Consider the following 26960-nt stretch of genomic DNA (forward strand, 5'->3'; position numbering starts at 1 on the left):
TTGGTCTATTGAACTTGCATCAAAATGGTGATTGGCTAAATAAGACAAATGACAGTTGGGTAAATGCCAATAAAATGAAATATATTTTTGGACCCACAAAGACTAAAATAAATACACTTCCCCATTTAATAATGTATGTTGTAGTAAAATGTCCATGGACCAGTTATCCACATTATTGTCCAAGATTAAACTTTCAGCTGGACTCTCCAGGCAGTTTACTGGTGGCGTATCTTCCTTGACCAGTAACACACAAATGCCAGTGGTGGCTGCAATGTAGAAAACCCATTTTGTGTCCTCAAGTATTATATGATGTCTCTGTCAGTCTCAATTCCTTCTCTCTTCCATAGCCTCAGAAGTGCAGATAGTTGGATATCCATTCCCTGATGGCAGTGACCCGCATATAGACTCCTGGGAAAGCAGTCCGTCCGCAGCCATGTCCCCAGCTAGTTACCCCGGCAACAAACCACTGGCCAGAGAATTCACGACATGTCAAGGGGCCACCAGAATCTCCCTGCGTTTCAGAAACGTAGATCTCGGTTAACAACTTTGTTAGAGAATTGAAAATACAAGGCAATAAGTACATCCAAAATGTGCATTGGTCCTGGGAAGATGGCTTTAGAGCATAAGAACAAAAATAAGTCACCTGATTTAGATGTTTGTCACCATAAATGTACTTTTGAGAACTGACTGTGTGTGGCATTATTTTAGTTATTTTGCTGAGTAGAGTGCCATTTGGCTAGCTAGACGCTGGATGCCTGGACCCAGGAATGCAAATCGGCTGACTTGGTTACATAAGCAGCTTAAGAGAAGAGGCTGACTGCCGTTTGCAGTTTTAAGGAGAAAAAATGTAAAGATAAGCATCACTTAAGTGCAGCAGTTTCTTAGAATAAACAACCACTCAAAGTTAACTTTAAAAGATAAGTTAAAATGTTAACTTATCTTGAGTTTAAATGTTTCGAAAGACTTCAGTTGCATCCAACTTGGAGATAGTGTGCACTGCACTTCATGTCATTTGAGCTCTTACCAGGCATGTGTCTTTGCCCCCCTCCATGTAGCCGGCACACATCATGCTTGGGGTGAGGCTGTTGCCGTATGCCTGCTGGCAGTCTGACTGCTCGATGATGTTCACATCAGCTTTCTGGAGCAGGTTGGTCAAAGAACCTGTGGGTGAGACAAATGTTAACATGAGTCACATAGTCAAATAATGACATTTCAAGATTTATACACACATCACTTATTTGAACATATGAAACATTTTATCACAACAGAATGTCTTGATATCTGATATTACTCTCACCTCCCTCCCTCATGGAGCCCCAGCCAGTGATGTAGCACTCAGTGTTCTTCAGAAAGGTGTGTACAGGAGAGGGGAGGCAAACCAACTGGATTGTGTAGGACCTGGGTGCTGGGACAGCCATCTCCAGCAGGGCCACATCATGGTCCATGTTGGTACTGTTGAAGCCCGGGTGCAATATGATCCTCTGGATGGGGATAACCAGAGCTCCCACCCCGGACCTCAGCACTGAACCCAGACTCACTGACCAGGCGACAGGGTTGGAGTTACTACGGTGATGAGATGAGGACAATGAGCTGATGATTTAACTGGCCGTTTAGGCAGGGAATGGATTTTGGAGTATGTGTAGAAGTGAATGTTCTATATACAGTTAGTTATGAGGTGCACTGGAGACAGACAGACATGCACACCTTTACCCTATTCTTAAAAATGAAAGGATATGTTATGGGGAATCTTATGTCCCTCCCTGTGTAAGTAAACAATTTATGAATGATTCCTCATGAAACCCAGACGAAAAAATCCATGACTTTGAGGATTATCATGAAATGTAATCCATAGAATAGTACTTTAGACGAAGGATTGTTGACTCATATTTGACAGTTGTATCTAGAACAATTGAGAAATAATTTATAAAAGTTTATATATTTATGACATTTTAGCCTTACTCATGTCTTACCCAGACTCATTAGTGTTTCATCTGTAGGTGCTACAAAGCAAACATGGGTGTCACGTGCTTGCTCTGTAATATGAGTAGTATTTTGATTTCAATAACTTTTCTAAAAATTAATTTATGAATATTGAAAAATATAAAGCTGAATATTGAAAAGACAATTTATTTGGCAATTTTTTACATTGTTGAAAGTAATATACTCTTCGACAGAGTCAATCAACTAGATTCCGATTTTTTTTTCTTGAGCGGATGGTCGGGGGCCCGGAAACATAATTACAAATCATTTGTTGACTGCAAGAATCCCAAACAGATATAATATTTGACTAAAACAATCATTTCAAACCATGCTTACATTTGTATACGATCACGTCTCTCTATTATGCGTGGGAATACTTGGGAACAGATTTCCAAAATTAAAATAAATTGGAGTTGATTTCCTGGTGTTTTTAGTATTTTATGTCCAACAATGGAAAAAATAAAACATGTTTTTGCTTAGGACACTAGGGGGGCAAAATTCGGTCCATGGGCTGCCAGTTGGGGAACCCTGCTCTACGCGCATATCACAATTTAAAAAGTGGGATCCCTGCTACTTTTAGAGTTATGATCAAATTTGTAAGTGTTACCAAAAGAGTGAATGTGAAAATGGATTCAAAATGTTCACCTTCTGCTGGTGATTTGCTGGATGTGCAATGGATAAAGTAAAAGAAAGTGCTGTGATTGGATACATTGCCGACTATGCCAATTTCTCTATATACTAAAATAGGCCATAACTTTAAAACTAGCAGAGATCCCGCTCTGGAACTTTGATATGCACGTAGAGTATATTATGTATAGAAAAATGTATGTTTATATTTGTCAATATTCATAAATTAATGTAAAGAAAAAACAGTTTTGGAAATCTAAATACTACTCATATTACAGAGCAAGTGGTAAAGCTTCATATGACACCAATGTTTGCTTTGTAGCATCTACAGATTAAACATTAGGGAGTCTTAAAGGAGGCCTGGGTAAGGCCAAAATGTCATAAATATGCCAACTTTGATAAATAATTTCTATATTATGCGTTTAGATACAAATGTCAAATGTATGTCAACAATCTTTCCTCCAAAGGACTAATCCTTGGATTACATTTCATGAAAATCCCCCAAATCATAGTCTTTTTTTGTCTGGGTTCCATGAGGAATCACTCTTCTACAGTATGTGACAATGTGAATGGTCTACAATACATGTTAGGCCCTGACAGACAGTGATGTATTCTGTACCCTTTGAAGCAGTGGGCAGCAGTCAGGAGCCACTTAGAGTGTATGAGAGTGGCTCCACAGCGGTGTAAGCGTTGATACTGTAGGCTGCCAATCCATGGCCACTCCCCCCTCCGTGCAGTCAAGCCACCCACAATCCTCTGGGAGCCCACTGCCGGACGCATGCCACAGTCTAAGGAGAGAGAGAGTACAGGATGGCAACTTAGAACTTTAAAAGTCATCAATGTTTTGAAGAGGGATTGTAAAATTGGGTCCATCTACATCTGCTACATACAGTGCCTTCAGAGAGTATACCCTTGACTTATTCCACATTTTGTCGTTACAGCCTGAATTCAAAGTTGATTAAATATATTTTGTTTCTCACCCATCTACACACAATACCCCATAAAGACAAAGTGAAAACATGTTTTTTGAAATTTTTGCAAATTTATTGAAAATTAAATACAGAAATATCTCATTTACATAAGTATTCACACCACTGAGTCAATATGTAACGGTTGTCGAAGTCGTTCTCCTCCTCAGACGAGGAGGAGCATGGATCGGACCAACACGCAGCGAGGTATGTAGACATAATGAATTTTAATTATAATAACGAATACGAAAAATAGAAGACAAACTACAAAACAACAAACGACGTCAACAGACCTGAACATGCGAACTAACATAAACACGAAGAACGCACAAACAGACTAAACAAAACGAAACAGTACCGTGTGGTGCACAAACACAGACACAGCAACAATCACCCACAAACAAACAGTGTGAACAGCCTACCTAAATATGGTTCTCAATCAGAGGAAACGTAAAACACCTGTCCCTGATTGAGAACCATATCAGGCTAGTTAACATGAACCCAACATAGAAACACATAACATAGAATGCCCACCCAACTCACGTCCTGACCCACTAAAACAAACAATTAACACAATAACTAGGGTCAGAACGTGACACAATATATGTTAGAATCACCTTTGGCAGCAATTACAGCAAGTCTAAGAGCTTTGCACACCTGGATTGTACAATATTTGCACATTATTCTTCAAAAAATTCTTCAAGCTCTGTCAAGTTGGTTGTTGATTATTGCTAGACAGCCAAGTCTTAGTCATTTTCAAGTCTTGTCATAGATTTTCAAGCTGATTTAAGTCAAAACTGTAACTAGGCCACTCGGGAGCATTCAATGTCGTCTTGGTAAGCGACTCCAGTGTATATTTGGCGTTGTGTTTCAGGTTATTGTCCTGCTGAAAGGTGAATTTGTCTCCCAGTGTCTGTTGGAAAGCAGACTGAGCCAGGTTTTCGTCTAGATTTTGCCTGTGCTTAGCTCTATTCCATTTCTTTTTATCCTAAAAAACTCCCTAGTCCTTGCCGATGACAAGTATACCTGTATACCACATGACCACATGATGAAGCCAACAATATGCTTGAAAATATGAAGAGTGGTACTCAATGATGTGTTGTGTTGGATTTGCCTCAAGCATAACGCTTTGTATTCAGGACATGAAGTTAATTTATTTGCCACAATTTCTGCAGTTTTACTTTAGTCCGTTATTTACATTTTAGTCATTTAGCAGATGCTCTTATCCAGAGTGACTTAGAGTTAGTGCATTCTTCTTAAGATAGCTAGGTGAGACAACCACATATCAGACATAGAAAGTACAACATTTTTTACTCATAAGTAGCTACAGTATCAACAAAGTCAGAGCTAAGGAAGGTGTCAGGTGAGGGGGGGGGGGGGGTGCTGTGGGATTATTTAAGATACTCTTTGAAGCGGTAGGTTTCAGAAGTTTTTCTGAAGATGGGCAGGAACTCTGGTGTCTTAGCTTCAGGGGAAAGCTGTAGGGGTGGGAGGGCCAAGAGACCAGAGGTGGCAGAATAGAGTGCTCAGGTTGGAGTGTAGGGTTTGAGCATAGCCTGAAGGTAAGGAGGGGCAGTTTGTCTTGTTGCTTCGTAGGCAAGTACCATGGTCTTGTAGTGGATGCAAGTTTCGGCTGGAAGACAGTGGAGTGGTGAGACGAGGGAGAACTTGGGAAGGTTGAACAACAGTCGTGCTGCAGCATTCTCGATAAGTAGCAGGGGTTTGATGGCACAAGTGAGAACCCAGCCAACAGCGAGTTGCAGTAGTCCAGACAGGCGATGACAAGTGCCTGGATTAGGACCTGCGCCGCTTCCTGTGTGTGGTAGGGTCATACTCCATGGATGTTGTAGAGCATGAACCTGCAGGGGCGAGTCACTGCTTTGATGTTTGCAGAGAACGACAGGGTGTTGTCTAGGTTCACGTCAAGGTTCTTTGCACTCTGGGAGGGGGACACCGGGGAGTTGTCAACCGTGCTGGAGAGGTCTTTGAGTGGGTAGGCCTTCCCCGAGAGGAAGAGCAGCTCCGCCTAGTTGAGGTTGAGGTGGTGGGCCGACATCCAAAATGAAATACACTACATGATCAAAAGTATGTGGACACCTGCTCATCGAACATCTCATTCCAAAATCATGGGCATTAATATGGAGTTGGTCCCCCATTTACTGCTGTAACAGCCTTCTGGGAAGGCTTTCGACTAGATGTTGGAGCATTGCTGCGGGACTTGCTTCCATTCAGCCACAAGAGCATTAGTGAGGTTGGTCACTGATATTGGGCGATTAGACCTGGCTCGCAGTCGGCATTCCAATTAATCCCAAAAGTGTTCGATGGAGTTGAGGTCAGGGTTCTGTGCAGGCCAGTCAAGCTCTTCCACACCGATCTCGACAAACCATTTCTGTATAGACCTCACTTTGTGCACGGAGGCATTGTCATGCTGAAACAGGTAAGGGCCTCCCCAAACTGTTGCCACAAAGTTGGAAGCACAGAATCGTCTAGAATATCATTGTATGCTGTAGCGTTAAGATTCCCCTTCAAGGAAACTAAGGGGCCTAGCCCGAACCATGAAAAACAGCCCCAGATCATTATTCCTCCTCCACCAAACTTTACAGTTGACACTATGCATTCGGGCAGGTAGTGTTCTCCTGGCATCCGCCAAACTCAGATTCGTCCGTCAGACTGCCAGATGGTGAAGTGTGATTCATCACTCCAGAGAACGTGTTTCCACTGCTCCAGAGTCCAATGGCGGCGCGCTTTACACCACTCCAGCCAATGCTTGGCATTGCGCATGGTGAACTTAGGCTTCTGTGCGGCTGCTCAGCCATGACAACCCATTTCAAGAAGCTCCCGACAAACATTTACTGTGCTGAGGCTGCTTCCAGAGGCAGTTTGGAACTCGGTAGTGAGTGTTGCAAGCGAGGAGAGACAATTATAACGCGCTACAACACTTGGCGGTCCCATTTTGTGAGATTGTGTGTCTTACCACTTCACGGCTGAGCCGTTGTTGCTCTTAGATGTTGCCACTTCACAATAACTGCACTTACAGTTGACCTGACGCACTGACTTGTTGGAAAGGTGTCATCCTATGACGGTGCCACATTGAAAGTCACTGCGCTCTTCAGTAAGGCCATTCTACTGCCAATGTTTGTCTATGGAGATTGCATGGCTGTGTGCTCGATTTTATACACCTGTCAGCAAAGGTGTGGCTGAAATAGCCGAATCCACTAATTTGAAGGGGTGTCCACATAGTTTTGTATATATAGTGTATTAAGTTATACCGCGACCACCATGGCATTTCTCTTTAAAAATTATTTCACTGTGACCTGCTGCTGACTGTCAGGCAGTGAGGCAGGCTGTTTCTGAGTGAATGAGTGGTGGGAAGGGCTGGAGGGGTGTGTGTGTTGAGAGAGCACTGCAGCAGGCAGCTTAGTCCACTATTGGCTGAGCCACTTGAGTGAGAGGAGCAAGAGCAGCACTCGCGCATGTCATGACAACTTTTTACTAGCTGTAGGCAGGCTATGTACACTGAACAAAAATATAAACGCAACATGTAAAGTGCTGGTTCCATGTTTCATGAGCTGAAATAAAAGATGCCAGAAATGTTTCATCTGCACAAAAAGCATATTTCTCTCAAATTTTGTGCACATATTTGTTTACATCCTTGTTAGTGACCATTTCTCCTTTGCCAAGATAATCCATCTACCTGACAGGTGTGGCATATCAAGGAGCTGATTAAACAGCATGATCATTACACAGGTGCACCTTGTGCTAGGGACAATAAAAGGCCACTTTAAAATGTGCAGCTTTGTCACACAACACAATGCCACAGATGTCTCAAGTTTTGAGGGAGAGTGCAATTGGCATGCTGACTGCAGGAATGTCCACCAGAACTGTTGCCAGAAAATGTAATGTTAATTTCTCTACCATAAGACTCCAACATAGTTTTAGAGAATTTGGCAGTACATCCAGCCGGGTTCACAACCGCAGACCACGTGTATGGCGTTGTGTGGGCGAGCGGTTTGCTGATGTAAACGTTGTGAACTTAGTGCCCCATGGTGGCGGTGGTGTTATAGACAGTCATAAGCTACAAACAACGAACGCAATTGCATTTTAGAGATCCTGTGGCCCATTGTGAGGCCCATTTCTTTTAAGGTATCTGTGACCAACAGATGTACATCTGTATTCCCAGTCATGTTTTATCCATAGATTAGGGCCTAATTTATTTATTTCAATAGACTGATTTCCTCATCTGAACTGTAACTCAGTCAAATCTTTGAAATTGTTGCATGTTGCGTTAACATTTTTATATTTTTTTTGTTCACTGTATTTTTGTTCAGTATAGGTTGTCATTATGCAGACGCCTACTTTTTTACAACCCTTCTTCCATAAAACATTAACACGCTAGAACTGATGCACATCAAATAAATAAATGAGCCAAAGCACTGGAAAACGACTTTGTGGGCACTAGAGCGCATTACATAACTTGACGCTGAGGTGGTTTAAGCTCCATTCTAATGTCGACTTCTCTTAAAGAAAACGGTATCAAGCGAAGTGTTTTACGCATGCTCATCAGTTCTTGGGTATCGGGGGCTGCGCGATTGGAAATCTGAAATGGAAGTTATGGAAATCCCTCGCCTGGTTCATTTTATGGGGAAAAGTCCTCAATGCAACTGACATTTGCCTCTGTTCGCCATCAATTAGCCTATTAATGTATATACCATTGTAGGCTACTGTAGGCTAACATTTGCTAAAATAAATATGTGGAATTAACGATATCACTGGAGTCATTGCAAATTAATTTGTGCCAATTTGTAGCCTTGTGTTATTATGCAATTATTAATGGCCATGTTTAATTAATTCAATCGGCAGTTATCAAAGCTCTATCGCAATTGCCGATCAGTTGTTAGAACGCATTACATTGACCGTAACAGTACACAGATTAGGCTACAAGTAAAACATATATAAAATAAAAACACTAGCTGTTGTTGACAAGCATATTCAGTTCATATACATATTATTCATATTTAATTCAGTGATTGAAATGATGACCCCATCCTCAGTAGCCTATTCCAACTGGCTATTGGGAAACGCAAGCACTTCTTACCTCGAAATCGCCTCCCTATTCATGTTGATTGAATTAGTCTCAAAATTATAATAGTAATAATAATAATGAATCTTTAGTCTCTCTCTTTTTCATAAATGTCATTCAATCCCAAGAGGCTGAACTTATCTCACCAGAGAAAGCATACGAGGGAACGGAACAGTGCCCCTCTGTCTCAGTATGTGTAGCATATCTATCTGTTGATGTTTGGTCAGAAAGAGTGTGACATTGCTGCCACCATTAGCATTGAATACAAGGGAAGTCATTTGGCCTACTTTGATTTTTTTTTTTAAGTATATATACATAAAATAATAGCCAATCAGCGTTGAGCTAAACTGAGCGAGCTCAACTGTGAATGGTCCTGGAGCACCAAAAAAAAAAGTGTAAAGGGAAGCCAGTTTGGATTTGGCTTCAGACCAATCACATTACAAGTCAAATGTCATTATTGACAGAAAAAAAACTTTAATTGTTGGATCTCATTGTGTTGTTGTCCTCCGGTGGCTAGCTAGCTAAAATTGTCCCTTTCCTAAATTAGCCATGGATGTAGATAGTGATTTGGACTTGTGGTTTTACTTAATTCTCCGTACTGGCCCCTAACCTGAGAGGGTGGGAGTTCGACATGTTAACAAGATGGCCTGGCGTATTGTTGCCCATAAAATGATGTTAGGCTAGCAAGCAAGTACTTTTTTTTTTAAATTATTTATTTATTTTTAAATAAATTTTATCCCATTTTCTCCCCAATTTTCGTGGTATCCGATTGCTAGGATTAATATCTTGTCTCATCGCTACAACTCCCGTACGGGCTCGGGAGAGACGAAGGTCGAAAGCCATGCGTCCTCCGAAGCACAACCCAACCAAGCCGCACTGCTTCTTAACACAGCGCGCCTCCAACCCGGAAGCCAGCCGCACCAATGTGTCGGTGGAGGAAACACCGTGTACCTGGCCCCCTTGGTTAGCGCGCACTGCGCCCGGCCCGCCACAGGAGTCGCTGGAGCGCGATGAGACAAGGATATCCCTACCGGCCAAACCCTCCCTAACCCGGACGACGCTATGCCAAATGTGCGTCGCCCCACGGACCTCCCGGTCGCGACAGAGCCTGGGCGCGAACCCAGAGACTTTGGTGGCGCAGCTAGCACTGCGATGCAGTGCCCTAGACCACTGCGCCACCCGGGAGGCCCCTCAAGCAAGTACTTAAGCCAGGTAGCCTAGGACAACAAAAACTAAAAGCGTGTACTGTATGACAGAGTCATAGAACGTTTAGGCAACATGAAAGAGGAGGATGGCATTGGCGTTTCTCTACTAGTACTGTAGGCTGAGTCACACACACACACACACACACACACCGAGAGAGAGACATCAGTACCATGGACAGCCACATCATATTTAGCTTACGTTGATTGGACTAAATCATTTTTTGGTATCTTTTAGTTGTTACTGTATTAGACTAAGAATAGGTGATTACATGATGTTGAAATGGTTCTGGAACAGTGGAGACAGATATAGTTTTCTTTGCGACTTGAGGTAACTCTCCATGGTTCTAAATCAATAATTGTTTTGTTGTACAAAAAATGTTGGAAACATTGCCTTGCTTGACATTGCTATAGGTCCTGTAACTGTTTGTTAATTCCAATATGTTTTGTGGACTTCACCGGACAGATGTTGCTCTCCGGTTTTGTAATGAAATAAATGTATGGTTGAATTTATTCTGCCACTTCTTATTGTCTCGGCCTTAGGCCTATATATCACTGTCTAAAGGCATATGAACTAACAGGTTATAGAGAAAACAATGTAGTTATCACAACACAGGTTGTAATATGACATTTTTCTCTCGATTGGCTTCCCCGGTGATTTTACCTGTCCACCGCTACTGTGGACTATGCCTATTGAAATTACAAGTCAATCTCTCAAATGGGCCATTTATAACGGTTTGTAGTCTTAACGTCTGACACATAATAATGGCACAATTGCCATAAAATAGCCCAACATTCATTTTTTAAGTGACCCCAATTTTTTTTTTTACTATGTTGGTAGCCAGTATATAATAACAATAAGGGTTTGTGGTATATGGCCAATATACAACGGCTAATTGCTGTATCCAGGCATTCCGCGTTACGTCATGCTTAAGAACAGCTCTCAGCCATGGTATATTGGTCATATACAGTACCATACCCTCCTCGTGCCTTATTGCTTAATCATAGCAGTCAAATTAGTTAAATCCACATCCATTGATGGAAAATGATCTGGCGAGTTTAATAGGGGCAAATTATCTTTTCTCTTGCGACATATTTAAATTATTTTATTACGTCATGTCATAGCTCGCAATAATTATTATTTTGATCAACCGAATTTTGCTTCTAACGTTGTTACAAGTTACATAGATATTCCTTCTTAATTGTCTCGATAACGTTATGGAAAAAGGGTTAATTGTATAAATGCGGAAAGTTTTCAGGCCTTTTGGGCAGGTTTTGAGTGGTCATTGGGCTGGGAATTGTATCTAGACCTGGAAACCCTGCCTGGTTGGAGCAGCCTGCCAGGTAGGATGCAATCCAAGAGTGTGCAGAGCCTGAGACACCTAGCCCTGAGAGGGTGGAGAGGAGGATCTGATGGTCCATGGTGTCGAAGGCAGCGGTTAGATCTAGGAGGATGAGAACAGAGGATAGACATTTAGCTTTGGCAGTGACACAGAGAAGAGTAGAAGCATGACTGGTTAGGGTCAAGAAGATTGTTATGAGAGAGATAGCGAGAGAGTTGGTCAGAGACAGCATACTCAAGTGTTTTGGAAAGCAAATAAAGGGATACCGGTCTGTAGTTTTTGATGTCAGAGGAGTCAAGTGTTGGTATCTTGAAGAGGGTAGCGAGTCAGGCTATTTTAAGTCAGAGGGGACGCAGCCAGTGGTCAGGGATGAGTTTATGAGGGAGGTCTCCAGAGATGGTCTAGGGAAGGGAGGAGGGGATGGGGTTGAGAGGGCAGGTTGTCGCGCGGCTGGACCTCACTAGTCGCAGGATTTCATCTGGAGAGAGAGGGGAGAAAGAGGTCAAGGCGTAGGGTAGTTCGGTGTGAGTGGGACCAGTGGACTCAATAGGCTGAGTGAATGAGGAGCGGATGTCGTCAACCTTCTTTTCAAAGTGGTTGACAAAGTCGTCCACAGAGGAGGAGGGAGGGGAGGGCGTGGAAGATTAAGGAGTTTCCTAGGGTTAGAGGCAGTAGCTTGACATTTATAGTGATATAACGTGGCTTTAGCAGCGGATACAGAGGAAGAGAAGGTTGAGTGAGGGAGTGGAAGGATGATAGGTCCTCCAGAAGTATAGTTTTCCTCCATATTCACTGTTCTGTAAGCTCACAATTAGTCACTCTGCCATGGAGCAGGAAGGGAGGGCTGAGCCGGCCTGGAGGAAAGAGGGATAGTGCGAGTCATAGGATGCGGAAAGGGAGGAGAGTAGGATTGAAGAGGCAGAATCAGGAGACAGGAGGGGAAAGGATTCAGCAGAACAGAGAGATGATAGGATAGAAGGGGAGAGAGTAGTGGGAGAGAGAGCGAAGATTGCGACTGCACATTACCATCTGGGTAGGGGCTGAGTGACTAGGATTGGAGGAAAGGGACACAGAAAAGGAAATAAAGTAGTGATCAGAGACCTGGGGGCGAACAGCATCTAATAAAGATGAGGTTTAGCATATTGCCTGCCTTGTGATTGGGAGGAGACTAGGAAAGGGTGAAGTCAAAAGAGGCAAGGAGGGTAAAGAGAGAGTTGGAAAGAAATTAATCGAAGACAGACAGGAAGGTTGAAGTACTAAGAGCGGTGAGCCATCGCCAGGAAATTTGCTTATCAAGGTGTCAAGCTCATTGAGGGAACCTCAAAGAGCACTCTGTAAGGGCACCTGGTGGGCGATAGATGACAACAATGTTAAGCTTTAGTGGACAAGTGACAGTGACAGCATTGAATTCAAATGAGGAGTAGGACAGGTGAGAGGCAGAAAATAGAAAATCTCCACTTAGGAGAAATTAGTAGCCCTGTGCCACCACCGCGACGACCAAATAATCTCGGACTATGAGAGAAAACATTGTCAGATGAAGCCAGAGCAGCTGGAGTAGCAGTGTTCTCTGGGGTGATCCATGTCTCATCGGGGCAACAAGTCAAGGGACTGAAGGGCAGCATAGGCTGAGATTAACTCAACGTTCTTGACCGCAGATTGCAGTTCTAAACGCTGCCAGAGACCAGGAATTCCACATGGGTTGTACGCGCCGGGTACACTAAATTAGAAAGGTTGCAGCCAAGGGGTGGGGAGCGTCTGTAAAGCCTACAGGAAGAGGAGCGAATTGGGAACACACACATAGTTGCAAAGCTACAAAACAGCAAAATTAGATAATTTGAAAATAACTAGGTAAGATACTCAAGTGAAAGAGTGGTGTGGAGCCTTCCTTTCCTTCCTTCCTCAAATAACTCTGCAGAAGAACTCGGCTGAACCGTCTTTGATTCAGCAATGGTCTTAGTTTTGTGACGAAACTGCCGCTGAAAAGACCACCGCTGAGAAAACAGGGGAGACTGAAGTACTAATATGTATTGCTAATTGCCTTGCAAAGGTGAAGAGCACACCTCCTGGTACTAATTGCTGATTGCCTAGGAGAGGAGAAACCACTCCCTTCCCAATAAAGCCACTGATTACCAAAACAACAACAGTCACAAATTGCCCTGCCCCTTAATTCTGGTTGATGTGTCAACAATAATCAGCAAATTAATAGTAGTCAGCAGTTCACACAGCAAGTAGGCTACTGGGAAGACAGGCAGCACTTAAAGTAGATGGCCCTGGCTCACAAAAAGACAGTATTAGACAACAACAGATAAAGACAAAAAGTATACTTATCACTGCTGGAGATATCAAAAGTTTCACCTGTCTTTGTGATCATCTCCACCCCCCTCCAGGTGTCGCCCATCTCCCCCATTATTCCCTGTGTATTTATACCTGTGTTCTCTGTTTGTTCGTTGCCAGTTCGTTTTGTTTCATCAAGCCTACCAGCGGTTTTCCCTCTGTTCCTGTCTCTCGATTGTTCCTGTTTTCTAGTTTTCCCGGTTTTGACCTTTTCTGCCTGCCCTGACCCTGAGCCTGCCTGCTATTCTGTCCCTTTGCCCCACCTATCTGGATTACTGACCTCTGCCTACCCTGAGCCTGCCTGCTGTTCTGTACCTTTGCCCCACCTATCTGGATTATTGACCCCTGCCTGCCCTTGAACTGTCTTTGCCTGCCCCTGTTGGATTGCCCCTTTTGTGTTCCAGGCTCTGGTAAATGATGTTCTTCGCAACATGTTGAACCAGTTCGTCTTCGTCTACATTGATGACATCCTCATTTTCTCCCGCTCCCCCCAAGAACATGTGCTCCATGTCCGACAGGTTCTTCAACGCCTTCTAGAGAATCAGCTGTTTGTGAAGGCGGAGAAGTGCGAGTTGCATCGCTCCACCATTCCCTTTCTGGGTTACATCATCTCTGCTGGGAGTGTCCAGATGGATCCCGGGAAGGTGAGAACGGTGGTGGATTGGCCTCGGCCTATGTCCAGTGTGCAGCTGCAACGATTCCTGCGGTTTGCCAACTTCTATCGTCGCTTTATATGGTGTTACAGCACCCTGGATCCCCCCCCAGTTTCTGCACTCACCTCTACCAAGGTTCCGTTCACATGGTCCTCTGCCGCTGACTGGGTGTTCCGGGACCTCAAACACCGGTTCACCACTGCTCCCATCTTGGTTCATCCTGACCCTTTCAGTCAGTTTGTGGTGGAGGCCGATGCTTCGGATGTCAAAGTGGGGGCTTTCCTGTCCCAATGTTCTGCCCTGGACCTTAAGCTGCATCCCTGTGTCTTCCTCTCCCAACGCCTCATTTCCACGGAGAGGAAACACAATGTGGGGAATCGGGAGCTTCTCGCGGGGAAGATGGCATTGGAGGAATGGAAGCACTGGCTGGAAGGGGCGGAACATCCGTTCATTGTGTGGAACGACCACAAAAACTTGGAGTATCTCTGCACCGCCAAGCACCTCAACTCCAGGCAAGCGAGATGGGCCCTGCTGTTTACCCGGTTCAACTTGTCCCTCTCTTACCGGCCGGGGTCCAAGAACGTCAAGCCGGATGCCCTGTCTCGCCGCTATAGCCCCACAATTACCACCCCGGAGCCCGAGACCATCCTTCCCACCTCATGCCTGGTGACGGCACTCAGCTGGGGTATAGGGAAACAGGTCCGGGAGGCGCAGTGGTCCTAGCCGAACCATGGGGGGGCACAGATAACCGGATGGTTGTGCCTGACGCTGTCTGCTCTGCGGTCCTGGAGTGGGCCCATTCCTCCAGGCTAGCTCCCGTCAGACCCTGGCCTTCGTGTGACAATGCTTTTGGTGGCCTACTATGGTTCCGGATGTCGCTGTGTTTGTCAGAACAAGACTCCTCGGCAAGCTCCGGCTGGTCTTCTGCAACCACTGCCTGTCCCTCACTGTCCCTGGTCCCACATATCTCTGGATTTCATCACGGGTCTCCCCCCGTCTAAGGGCAACACTGCCATCCTGACTGTGGTCGCCCGGTTTTCCAAAGCCGCCCACTTCATTCATCCCCTCAAACTACCCTTGGCCAAGGAGACGGCCCAGCTCATGGTGCAGCACGTCTTCCTGATCCATGCACCGCCCATGGACATGGTTTCCGACCGGGGGCCTCAGTTCCCATCCCGGTTCTGGAAGGCGTTCTGCACCCTCATTGGGTCGTCGGCCAGCCTGTCCTCTGGGTTCCACCCCCAGTCCAATGATCAGTTGGAGCGAGTCAACCAGGACCTCAAGACTGCGCTGCCTGGTCTCTGCCAACCCCACCACCTGGAGCCAGCAGCTTGTGTGGGTGGAATACGACCACAACACCCTTCCTTGCTCTTCCACGGGGCTATCGCCATTTGAGTGTTCCCTGGAGTATCAGCCCCCGCTCTTCCCCGGGCAGGGAAGAGGTCGGCATACCTTCTACTCAGATGTTTGTCCGCCGCTGTCGTCGTAACTGGAGGAGAGCCCGGTCGGCCCTCCTCAAGACCATCTCCAGGTATCGACGACAAGCGGATCGCCATCGGACCCCGGCTCCCCGGTATCGTCTCGGCAGAAGGTATGGCTATCCACTTGGGATTTGCCCCTTCGGGTGGAATTCTGCAAATTCTCCCCCCGGTTTATCGGCCCATTTCCCATCTCTAAAATGATTAGCCCCTCTGCTGTTCATCTTCTGTTGCCCCGTACCCTTCGTATACACCCCACGTTTCATGTGTCCCAAGTTAAACCCATGTCTCACAGCCCTTTGTCTCCTGTTTCCAGGCCCACCCCTCTCCCTCGTCTGATCAACAGCCAACCGGCATACACGGTGAGGTGTCTCCTGAATGTTCGACCTCGGAGCAGGGGTTTCCAGTACCTGGTTGACTGGGAGGGTTATGGCCCGGAGGAGAAGTGCTGGCTCCCCGCCAGGGCCTCATTGCGGATTTCCAATGCCGACACCCCGGTCAACCAGGTATGCACCCAGGACGGAAGCCAGGTGGCGCCCCTGGGGTGGGGGGGTACTGTCACACCCTGATCTGTTTCACCTGTCTTTGTGATTGTCTCCACCCCCATCCAGGTGTTGCCCATCTCCCCCATTATCCCCTGTGTATTTATACCTGTGTTCTCTGTTTATCTGTTGACAGTTTGTTTTGTTTCGTCACGCCTACCAGCGGTTTTCCCTCTGTTCCTGTCTCTCGATTGTTCCTGTTTTCTAGTTTGGACCTTTTCTGCCTGCCCTGAGCCTGCCTGCCATCCTGTACTTTTGCCCCACCTATCAGGATTACTGACCTCTGCCTACCCTGAGCCGACCTGCTGTCCTGTACCTTTGCCCCACCTATCTGGATTATTGACCCCTGCCAGCCCTTGAACTGTCTTTACCTGCCCCTGTTGGATTATTAAACTGTTGTTAATTCAATGTTGTCTGCATCTGGGTCTTACGTTGAAACGTGATACTAAATATAGAATGAAGCACACTGAGATAGCGCCTGAGAAGCTGGTTATATACCGTACTCAGAAAAGAGGTGATGCATGTTTGGAATATTTTTATTCTATACAGGCTTACTACTTTTCACTCTCACTGTCATTTAGGTTAGTATTGTTGAGTAACTGCAATGTTGTTGATCCATCCTCAGTTTTCTCTTATCACAGCCATTGAACTTTGTAACTGTTTTAAAGTCACCATTGGCCTCATGGTGAAATCCAATAGGTGCCCTTTGCGAGGCATTAGAAAACCTCCCTGGTATTTTTGGTTGGATCTGTGTTTGAAATTCACTGCTCGACAAAAAATTGTATGTGTGGGGTCATTCAAAATCATGTTAAACACTATTATTAGAGTGTGCACTAAGTTATTATGTGACTTGTTATGCACATTTTTACTCCTTAACTCATATTTCATTCATTTGTACACATTTCTTAAAACATAATTCCACTTTGACATTATCGGGTATTGTGTGTAGGTCAGTGCCCCAAAGTTGAAATTTAATCCATTTTAAATTCAGGCTGTAACACAACAAAATGTGGAAAAAGTCAAAGGGTGTGAATAGTTTCTGAAGGCATTGTATGTTGACAACTGAGACGTTTGTGAGACAGGCCAGCGATAAACTCACCACAGTTCTTCTCATCAGCCTCGTTAGAGCAGTCAATGACACCATCACACTCAGGGTTCATTTTGCTGACACACTCCCCAGCCCTGCACTTGAAGTTCTCACTACAGTTCACAGCTGCCAAAAAAACACAATTACTTACAGTGCATTCGGAAAGTACTCAGACCCCTTCGCTTTTTCCACATTTTGTTACGTTACAGCCTTATTCTAAAATGCTCATCAATCTACACACAATACCCCATTATGACAAAGCGAAAACTGTTTTTTAGACATTTTTGCACATTTATTAAAATAAAAAAATATACCTTATTTACATAAGTATTCAGACCCTTTGCTATGAGACTCAAAATTGAGTTTAGGTTCATCCTGTTTCCATTGATCATCCTTGAGATGTTTCTACAACTTGATTGAAGTCCACCTGTGGTAAATTCAAATGATTGGACATGATTTGGAAAGGCACACATCTGTCTATATAAGGTCCCACAGTTGACAGTGCATGTCAGAGCAAAAACCAAGCCATGAGGTCGAAGGAATTGTTCGTAGTGTTCCAAGACAGTATTGTGTCTAGGCACAGATCTGGGGAAGGGTACCAAAACATTTCTGCAACGTTGATGGTCCCCAAGAACACAGTGGCCTCCATTATTCTTAAATGGAAGAAGTTTGGAACCACCAAGACTCTTCCTAGAGATGGCCACCTGGCCAAACTGAGCAATCGGGGGAGAAGGGCCTTGGTCAGGGAGGTGACCAAGAACCCGATGGTCACTCTGACAGCGCTCCAGGGTACCTCTGTAGACATGGGAGAATCTTCCAGAAGGACAGCCATCTCTGCAGCACTCCACCAATCAGGCCTTCATGGTAGAGTGGCCAGACGGAAACCACTCCTCAGTAAAAGGCACATGACAGCCCGCTTGGATTTTGCCAAAGGCACCCAAAGGACTCTCCGATCATGAGAAACAAGATTTTCTGGTCTGATGAAACGGAGATTGAACTCTTGTCCTGAATGCCAAGCGTCACATCTGGAGGAAATCTGGCACCATCCCTACAGTGAAGCATGGTGATAGCAGCATCATGCTGTGGGGATGTTTTTCAGCGGAAGGGACTGGGAGACTAGTCAGGATCAAGGGAATGATGAACGGAGCAAAGTACAGAGAGATGCTTGATTAAAACCTGCTCCAGAGCGCTCAGGACCTCTGACTGGGGCGAAGGTTCACCTTCCAACAGGACAACAACCCTAAGCACACAGCCAAGACAACACAGGATTGGCTTCGGGACAAGTCTCTGAATGTCCTTGAGTGGCCCAGCCAGAGCTCGGACTTGAACCCGCTCGAACATCTCTGGAGAGACCTGATAATAGCTGTGCAGCAACGCTCCCCATCCAACCTGACAAAGCTTGAGAGGATCTGCAGAGAAGAATGGGAGAAACTCCACAAATACAGGTGTGCCAAGCTTGTAGCGTCATACCCAAGAAGACTCAAGGCTGTAATCGCTGCCAAAGGTGCATCAACAAAATACTGTTTAAAGGGTCTGAATACTTATGTAAATTTGATATTTCAATTGTTGTTGTTGTTTTTTTGCAAAAATTTCTTTAAAACTTTATTTGCTTTGTCATTATGGGGTATTGTGTGTAAATTGATGAGGGGGAACAGAACAATTTTATCAATTTTAGAATAAGTTCGTAACCTTACAAAATGTTTTAAAAGTCAAGGGGTCTGAAAATTTTCCGAATGATCAAACATCAACTACCTAAAATGTCTCTATAACCTTGCTTCCAAAATTACCATGCAGGAGTGGGGCTGCTACCATTGTCTTGGAAATAGGACTGACTGTTGGTGTCGTAACTGGCACCATTGGCGGGGTGTGGGCAGGGTAGTGGACCATGCCAGGGTTGGTGTGGCTGAGGATCCAGTTGCGTAGCCTGGTGACGCGGGAATAGACCCCTGGCCTGTTGATCTGAGCACAGCCCACGCCCCAGCTCACCACCCCAGCGAGGAAGAACCGCCCTGGGGCCTCCTCACACACCAATGGCCCTCCAGAGTCACCCTGATAGTGATTTAATATAAAATCAGGGAATTTGTCAACATGCCATAATCCCAGCCCACTATTTGTAGGACAGCCCTAAGGGACAATGTGTTATTTGAACTCAAAGTACACATTCCACACAACAATAATAGAAAAAAAGGACATGTATTTTGTATGTATAATAGTATTATAAACTGGGTGGGTCGGGCCCTGAATGCTAATTGGCTGAAAGCCGTGAGTATACCACGGGTATGTAAAAAAAATATGTTTTTACTGTTCTAATTACTTTGGTAACCAATTTATAATAGCAATAAGGCACCTTGGGGGTTTGTGGTATATGGCCAATATACCACGGCTAAGGGCTGTGTCCAGGCACTCCACATTGTGTCGTGCTTAACAACAGCCCTTAGCCAGGGTGTATATATATATGTTGGCCTTATTACTTAAATAGAGCCACCCTGTAGGGGAACAAAAATGTCAAAGACTCCAAGCGGATAGCTTTTCAGGCTCATCGCTCTCTCTTTCTCACCTGACAGGAGTCGACCTTCCCTTGTAGGAAGCCAGCACACATCATGTTGTCGGTCACAGAGCCTCTGTAAACGGACGACTTGTTGCAGACCTTTGAATCAATGATATTAACCACTGCCTTCTGTAGAGATCGTGGCGTATCAACTACACAGCACAACAGAGAGCAGGGTCAGTGAGCACCACAATACAAAGGGTAACTTGCAAAGGTGTGACTTTAGTTATGCTGTAGTTGTAAAAACAAATTCAAAGTTAACTCACAGGAATGCTGGTTGAGAGCCCCCCAGCCTGACACCACACAGTTCCGGCCTGGGCTGAAGACATGGGAGGAGGAGGGCAGACAGACAGGCTGAATGTAGGGGCTGAAGGTGAGAGGGGTCTCTAGCTCCAGCATGGTCACATCGTTGTCAGTGGTCATAGGGTTGTAGTCTGGGGACACAAACACAGACTTGATGTTCACAGAGATGGCTTCTGACTCTTCTCCACTCACCAGGCTGGCTCCTACCAGGGCTGTCCATTCTTTTGGGTCATTGTCCCTGTAGGGAGTTGGAAAAGAGAGGTCAATTCACTCAACTTCAAACTGACACTCCTCACTTCTCAACGTTGATAGCCTATGTGTGGCAAGTCTATTGACAGGTGCAAGGGGTTGTCACTAGTTACCACAGCCACAAAGAAACCCCACATATTTCTACAATGTCTCTGATTAAAATGAGATTTTGAACATAGCCTTAACCATAACCTTAACCACACTGCTAACTTTATGCCTTACCCTAACCTTAAATTAAGACCACATTTTTACGCTAAATCCAATTTTGACTTTGTGGCTGTGCTATCTAGTGGAAACTGGTGCATGGTGTAGTAACCTACTTCTCGAAGCAGTGAGCAGCAGTGACAAGCCAATGGCTGTTGATGATGGAGGCTCCACAGTTGTGTCTGCCATGCAGCCTCAGACTGACCTGCCAGGGCAGCTCCCCAGGACGGGCATCCACTCCACCCACTATTCTACTGCCCATGGCCGGGCGTGTCCCACAGGCTGGGGACAACAGCAGTCAGTTAGTATATTGTGAAAATTGTATGTTTTAGTGTTTCTCTCTGTCCTGACTGTCTGTCTCTGTCTGTCAGTCATAGAGGTTAAAGAGCACTTACAGCAGTAAGCTTCATCAGAGCCGTCGGCACAGTCCGGGATGAAATCACACTCGGCGTTGACCTTGGTGACACACTCCCCATTGTCACAGGTAAAAGTGTTGTCAGGACAGCTGGCTGAGGAGAGACAGTATCATATGGTCAGACGGAAAACCCTGACCTGCGGCGCCTTGACTTTTCTAGAGCAATCAATATCAGAGTAGAATAGAAACACTCACCCATATCGTCTCCAATGTTATAGAATGACTTCCCACTGGCCCCTGGGGAGTGAACACGAAAATAAAAGACTGGATGAGGAAGAAAGCATGACATAATATGTAACTATACACTTAAATGATAGTTGTGAACTATGCATTATCTATACCCCCTCTTTTTCAACATCTCTTGATCTGTTTTGGTCAAAACATTGTAACTACAATCAGGATATATGTTAGTCAGGGTGTTTGAGTGTGAGTGGGATTTTCTATCATACATCATAACTATCGGACAAAAAAAGATGACATAGTACCCAGTAAAACAATAGTGTTGATCTCTCCAAACTCAGACACTTCTATGGGCTTCCCATGAAACAGGGCGTTCAGTCCTACCCTTAAAAGGTCCTGAATAAAGTTATCAGAGTACTGCTGGACCTTGGACACGCTGAAGACCAGTCGATATGTGGCCATCACATTGCCATTGATGTTACTGGAATAAAGGGAAACATCAAATTAAAGTAAACAAATATAAAAGGTTCTAAAACACTTGTTTACTATACATTTCATATAAGTATGTGCGGTCCTCTGTAGCTCAGTTGGTAGAGCATAGCGCTTACAACGCCAGGATAGTAGGCTTGATTCCCGGGACCGCCCATACGTAAAATGTATGCATGCATGTAAGTTGCTTTCGATAAAAGCATCTGCTAAATGGCATATGTTATTATTCAGTGTAACATTCATTATCTTTGGACTTACCCATAGGTAACAATATTACAGTCGATATAGTGATGTGCTATTGACGAGGCAATGAAAATATTCTTGATCTGCAAGTGGATTGAAAGATTTGAACTATTTGTTAATAAAATCATTAAAATGTGAACGTGTGACATGAAATCAGGCCCCAGGATCTCAGTGCAGTCAGCTCTTACCTTAGTCTTTAGAGTAAAAGTGAGCACTATAGAGAATGCAGAGCTTTCATCTTGCAGGTCAGGGCCATACTTGAGACCCTTCAACTCTACCGTCTCCATGAAGTAATGCTCCTCTTCCACCAAGTATGCTGTTGATGTCAGAGAGGATCAAACATCTGTATGCAATTGATTATTACTACTCAAATAGCTGATACATTATCGGTAATAAGCATTATGTAAGTCACATGACTCACCAACCAACAAGCCCACAAAGACGCTGATGAATAAGACTAGGATGAAAGCCAGGGTGATGTTCCTACAGCAGACAGAGTTGGGGGGAGTAGGAGCGGCTTCCCCTGGGGACCACTCACGATCCTTCTTTAACTCCATGTTGGCTTCAAAGCAACCTTACCTCATACAGAGCATTCCAGTATCTGCACATAGAATGGAATACTCAGTCAGTCAAAGATTGGGAAATGCATTGCAGGCTTTCCTTTTTTTGGCACACCTTGTAATAGTAGCTTGTACACCTTAAATTTAACCCTGTAATAGTAGCCTACTCTACGTAAAGCATATCAAACCCCATTTAACAGAAAGTTATAAAGAATAATGGCAAGATGGGTATGAAATTTTAGGGCCATTTTTTTCTCTCTCACCTTTATTTAACCAGGTAGGCCAGTTGAGAACAAGTTCTCATTTACAACTGCAACCTGGCCAAGATAAAGCAAAGCAGTGCGACAAAAAACAACACAGAGTTACACATGGGATAAACAAAAGTACAGTCAATAACACAATAGAAAAATCTATATACAGAGTGTGCAAATGGAGTAAGGAGGTTAGGCAATAAATAGGCCATAGTAGCGAAGTAATTCAAATTTAGCAAATTAACTCTGAAGTAATAGATGATGATGTGCAAGTAGAAATACTGGTGTGCAAAAAAGTAAATAAAAACAAATATGGGGATGAGGTAGGTAGTTGGGTGTGCTATTTACAGATGGGCTATGTACAGCTGCAGCGATCGGTAAGCTGCTCAGATGGCTGATGCTTAAAGTTAGTGAGTGAGATATGTCTCCAACTTACGCGATTTTTGCAATTCGTTCCAGTCATTGGCAGCAGAGAACTGAAAGGAAAGGCGGCGGCCAAAGTAGGTGTTGGCTTTGGGGATGACCAGTGAGATATACCTGCTGGAGCGCGTGCTACGGGTGGGTGTTGTTATGGTGACCAGTGAGCTGAGATAAGGCGGAGCTTTAGCTAGCAAAGATTTAGGGTAATGGAATATACTGTAGGTCTACTGGTCGAACTTCTTAATCCCGCAATGATACTACAACTTGTGGTGATATTTAGTTACATGAGATATCTATTTTTGACCAGATAATATTTACATTGCATAACTCTGTTAAGGTCATCATAATGATGGGTGCGGCTCTCATGGGGAGAAAAGGCTGGTCTCCCATCCAATGTTATTCCATTAGTGGAAATACACCACCATGGAACAATGGAACTAAATATTCCATTTAACTAGGCCATTGAAAGTTTTAAACCAGGTTTCCATCCATCCTTTGTATGCGAGTAAAGTACACAGTAAGATAAAAACAAATGTAATGACAGGCCTGATGGCAACAGAAAATGTTTCGGTAAACTTTACAAATGTCCACAAAACCAAAAACGCTAGACAAGGTGGGATCTTTTTGTGTCGGTAAAATGAATTATGCTAGAAATTTCGGTGGAACCCTTTTATGCACAAATATTGATATAATAACCATAATATCGAAGCAAACTTGTAGTTAAACGCTGGCTGGCTGGTTGACCAGGCTGTGCGATGAGATGTTGTGTGGTCCTCCCACTACGACTCGGGAAAGCATGTAGTTTTTAGGCTACAAATTAAATAAATGATGAACTCCACAGGGTGGTGTAGGTGCAAGGTCATGAGCTTGATGCGACTTTCCAATAAATATCAAGGGTCTTTTTCTGGTGACATGATTTCCGATGCTTGGCTACCATAGCACATCTATAATTTAGCCCAAACAACTACCTCTTCCCCTACTGTATTTATTTATTTATTTTGCTCCTTTGCAACCCATTATTTATATTTCTACTTTGCACATTCTTCCACTGCAAATCTACCATTCCAGTGTTTTACTTGCTATATTGTATTTACTTCACCACCATGGCCTTTTTTTGCCTTTACCTCCCTTATCTCACCTCATTTGCTCACATTGTATATAGACTTATTTTTCTACTGTATTATTGACTGTATGTTTGTTTTACTCCATGTGTAACTCTGTGTTGTTGTATGTGTCGAACTGCTTTGCTTTATCTTGGCCAGGTCGCAATTGTAAATGAGAACTTGTTCTCAATTTGCCTACCTGGTGGAAAAAATTAAATTAAAATAAAAACAATTTTGACAAATAATCTCGCTCTTTTGTTCATAATAGCCCTCATAATCTCATCATGTAGGATATTCGTGCACTCTAGCCAACAGCGCGCAGATAGTACTTTTGTGTGCGAAAACTTTCAGTTGAGTGGAAAATGCGATGGAAACCCATGTAACTTTTTTATTTTTATATTTGGTACATGGGAATTTAAACGCAAAGGTATTTTTATGTGCACTACATCCTCACGCACAGATTTATCTGCAACAAACCCATTTGATGGAAGCACATCTCTCGTGGGAAAATGCGCATATTGTTTTCTTGCGGATGTTAGACTAGTCTCATGAAAATCTGTTGCAAATTGGATGGAAACCTAGCTACTAACCACGTTTACATCCACAGTTTTTATGCGAGTAAAGTTATACCTTATTTTAAAAAATCAAGACAGTTGTGATGGAAACAGGAAGTTTGGGTATAATTTTATAAATGCCAACAGATCATTTTTTAGTTCGACATGGTGGGATATTTTGTGTTGGTAAAATGAATAATGCTATAAATGGCGGTGGAAAAGTCTTTATGCGCAAATATTGATATAATAATCATCAAATATAAGTAAACTTCACGCGATGATATGGTGTGTGGCCCTCCCACTATGACTCTGGAAACCATGCATTTTATTAGGCTACAGATTTCATAAATTATGATGAACTTCCCAGGGTGGTGAAAACTGCAAGGTGATTTTGATGCTCCTTTCCAATAAATATCGAGGGTATTATTCTGGTGACATGGTCAATGCTTGACTGCCATTTGACAAATACAAATATTCTCGCTGTTATACATAATCTCATCACGTCTAGCCTACTACCTGCGTTGTATCTGCAGGCCTGCACACGCCAATACCAGAGTAAGCACATTTGCTATTAAACTCAACCGTTTTTGTGACAAGAACTATCGGTAAAGTTGAAAATTCGATAGAAACACAATGAACTTTATGTTTTGATTGGGTACATGAAAATGTTAACGAAAAAGTAAATGTTGTGTGCACTAAATCACCACGCACTGATTTTTATCGTCAACAAGTCCATTTGGTGGAAACACCAATGGTGGGAAAATTCACATAGGATATTTTCTTTATGCGGATTTTAGAACAATCGCATGAAAATCTGTGAGCAATTGGATGAAAACCTAGCTACTAATGCAAAGAAAGCTAGCAATTTACTATGAGTAAACATGCACAATCAATATCAATAGACATTGGTATTATTAATAAAAGTGGAGGTGAAATAAAACTATACATATTTAGTAGGCTATACTTAGGTGTTTATGATTTTCATCTAAATTTCTTATTTGATGGCTTCAATTTGGCCGATTTCGAAACGTACGCTCATCCGTCAAAGGCGCATCGGAGTAATGGATCGCCCTAAGGAATGGATAGGCCAAATAAAAAGTATGAAAAATAGGAGAAGTAGTCTGTTGTTTGAAGTCCATGTAAGAAAAACAAATGCTATGAGTCTACACGCCACCAACGGCATTGTGAGATGAGCAGCCTAAACTAGTTGAATGTAATTTTAGAAACACTAAGCGCCACTTTAACGCATAAAGTTATGTGAGCAATTCGACACGACAGGTGCTAGCACTCATTAGTTACTGCTTACAGTAAAAGTAAAACGATTTAAAGTATGCCAACTCACCTGTCCCGTCTCCAATGTCCGACACTGACGATCACAGTATCCTTTTCAGAGGATGAGTCGGGACAGACAAAAGATCCATGGAGACTAAATACATCGGAAACAGGTCCAGTATTTGTTCAACCTGCCAGTGGGCGTGAAGGCGCTAGAATCACCTTGTGCTCATGTACTTCCCTTCACAAATCCTCTGAGTCCCCCCTCCCACCAACCCTGATCCCACCTAGAGCCTTAAAAAAGGTTTTGGCTACATCCCGGTTTACATAGGCTTCATTGTACAAATGATGTGACCTAACAGTATTATAAGGTGTGTAAAAATCTACACGTAAATAAAAACAAAGGGTACTCCCTAGTATTAATCATGGAATTACTTGAAATGTTGTGACATTTATTTTGAGCTAAAAAATGTGAATTTCATAGGAGTTGAATGTCAAATCAAAAATAGTTTTGATTGGATACACACTATATATACAATTATTTGATTCGGCTATTTCAGCTACACCGGTTGATGACAGGTGTATAAAATCGAGCACAAAGCCATGCAATCTCCATAGACAAACATTGGCAGTAGAATGGCCTTACTGAAGAGCTCAGTGACTTTCAATTTGGCAACGTCATAGGATGTCACCTTTCCAACAAGTCAATTCATACAATGTCTGCCCTGCTAGAGCTTCCCCGTTCAACTGTAAGTGCTGTTATTGTAAAGTGGAAACGTCTAGGAGCAACAACGGCTCAGCCGCAAAGTGGTAGGCCACACAAGCTCACACCGCCAAGTGCAGAAGCACATAATGCGTAAAAATAATCTGTTTTC

At 43.8% G+C, this 26960-nt stretch overlaps 1 protein-coding gene across 5 annotated transcripts; it reads right to left on the reverse strand.

Annotated features, from left to right (window-relative positions):
* Positions 1–60: 60 nt before the first annotated feature.
* Positions 61–26288, reverse strand: tmprss9 (transmembrane serine protease 9). Of its 5 annotated transcripts, XM_071342865.1 has the most exons (18): positions 26156–26288; positions 22749–22802; positions 22347–22526; positions 22114–22241; positions 21941–22008; positions 21499–21674; positions 21209–21250; positions 20994–21107; positions 20715–20880; positions 20109–20383; positions 19852–19994; positions 19082–19343; positions 17307–17420; positions 11168–11302; positions 3227–3395; positions 1298–1563; positions 1025–1161; positions 61–511 (listed from the first exon to the last, which is right to left on the reverse strand). In XM_071342865.1, the coding sequence occupies exons 3-18, from the start codon at positions 22480–22482 to the stop codon at positions 350–352; spliced, it is 2493 nt and encodes an 830-aa protein (XP_071198966.1). In that variant the 5' UTR covers positions 22483–22526; positions 22749–22802; positions 26156–26288; the 3' UTR covers positions 61–349. The 5 variants fall into 5 exon arrangements, with proteins under 5 accessions (XP_071198966.1, XP_071198968.1, XP_071198967.1 ...); XM_071342867.1 differs by lacking the exon at positions 11168–11302 and having other exon boundaries at positions 26156–26287; XM_071342866.1 differs by lacking the exon at positions 22749–22802 and having other exon boundaries at positions 26156–26281.
* Positions 26289–26960: the final 672 nt, after the last annotated feature.

The sequence above is a fragment of the Salvelinus alpinus genome, chromosome 15 (assembly GCF_045679555.1).
Source record: "Salvelinus alpinus chromosome 15, SLU_Salpinus.1, whole genome shotgun sequence".
Taxonomy (NCBI): domain Eukaryota; kingdom Metazoa; phylum Chordata; class Actinopteri; order Salmoniformes; family Salmonidae; genus Salvelinus; species Salvelinus alpinus.

Excerpts from the sequence above, each read along its gene's own strand:
- tmprss9 (XM_071342865.1), bottom strand. The coding sequence starts at position 22,482 with ATGGAGTTAAAGAAGGATCGTGAGTGGTCCCCAGGGGAAGCCGCTCCT. Across the intron at positions 1,564-3,226 it reads GCTGCCCACTGCTTCAAAGG|TAACTCCAACCCTGTCGCCT; the intron begins GTACAGAATACA and ends TCATCACCGTAG. Across the intron at positions 512-1,024 it reads GGGGCAAAGACACATGCCTG|GGAGATTCTGGTGGCCCCTT; the intron begins GTAAGAGCTCAA and ends TCTGAAACGCAG.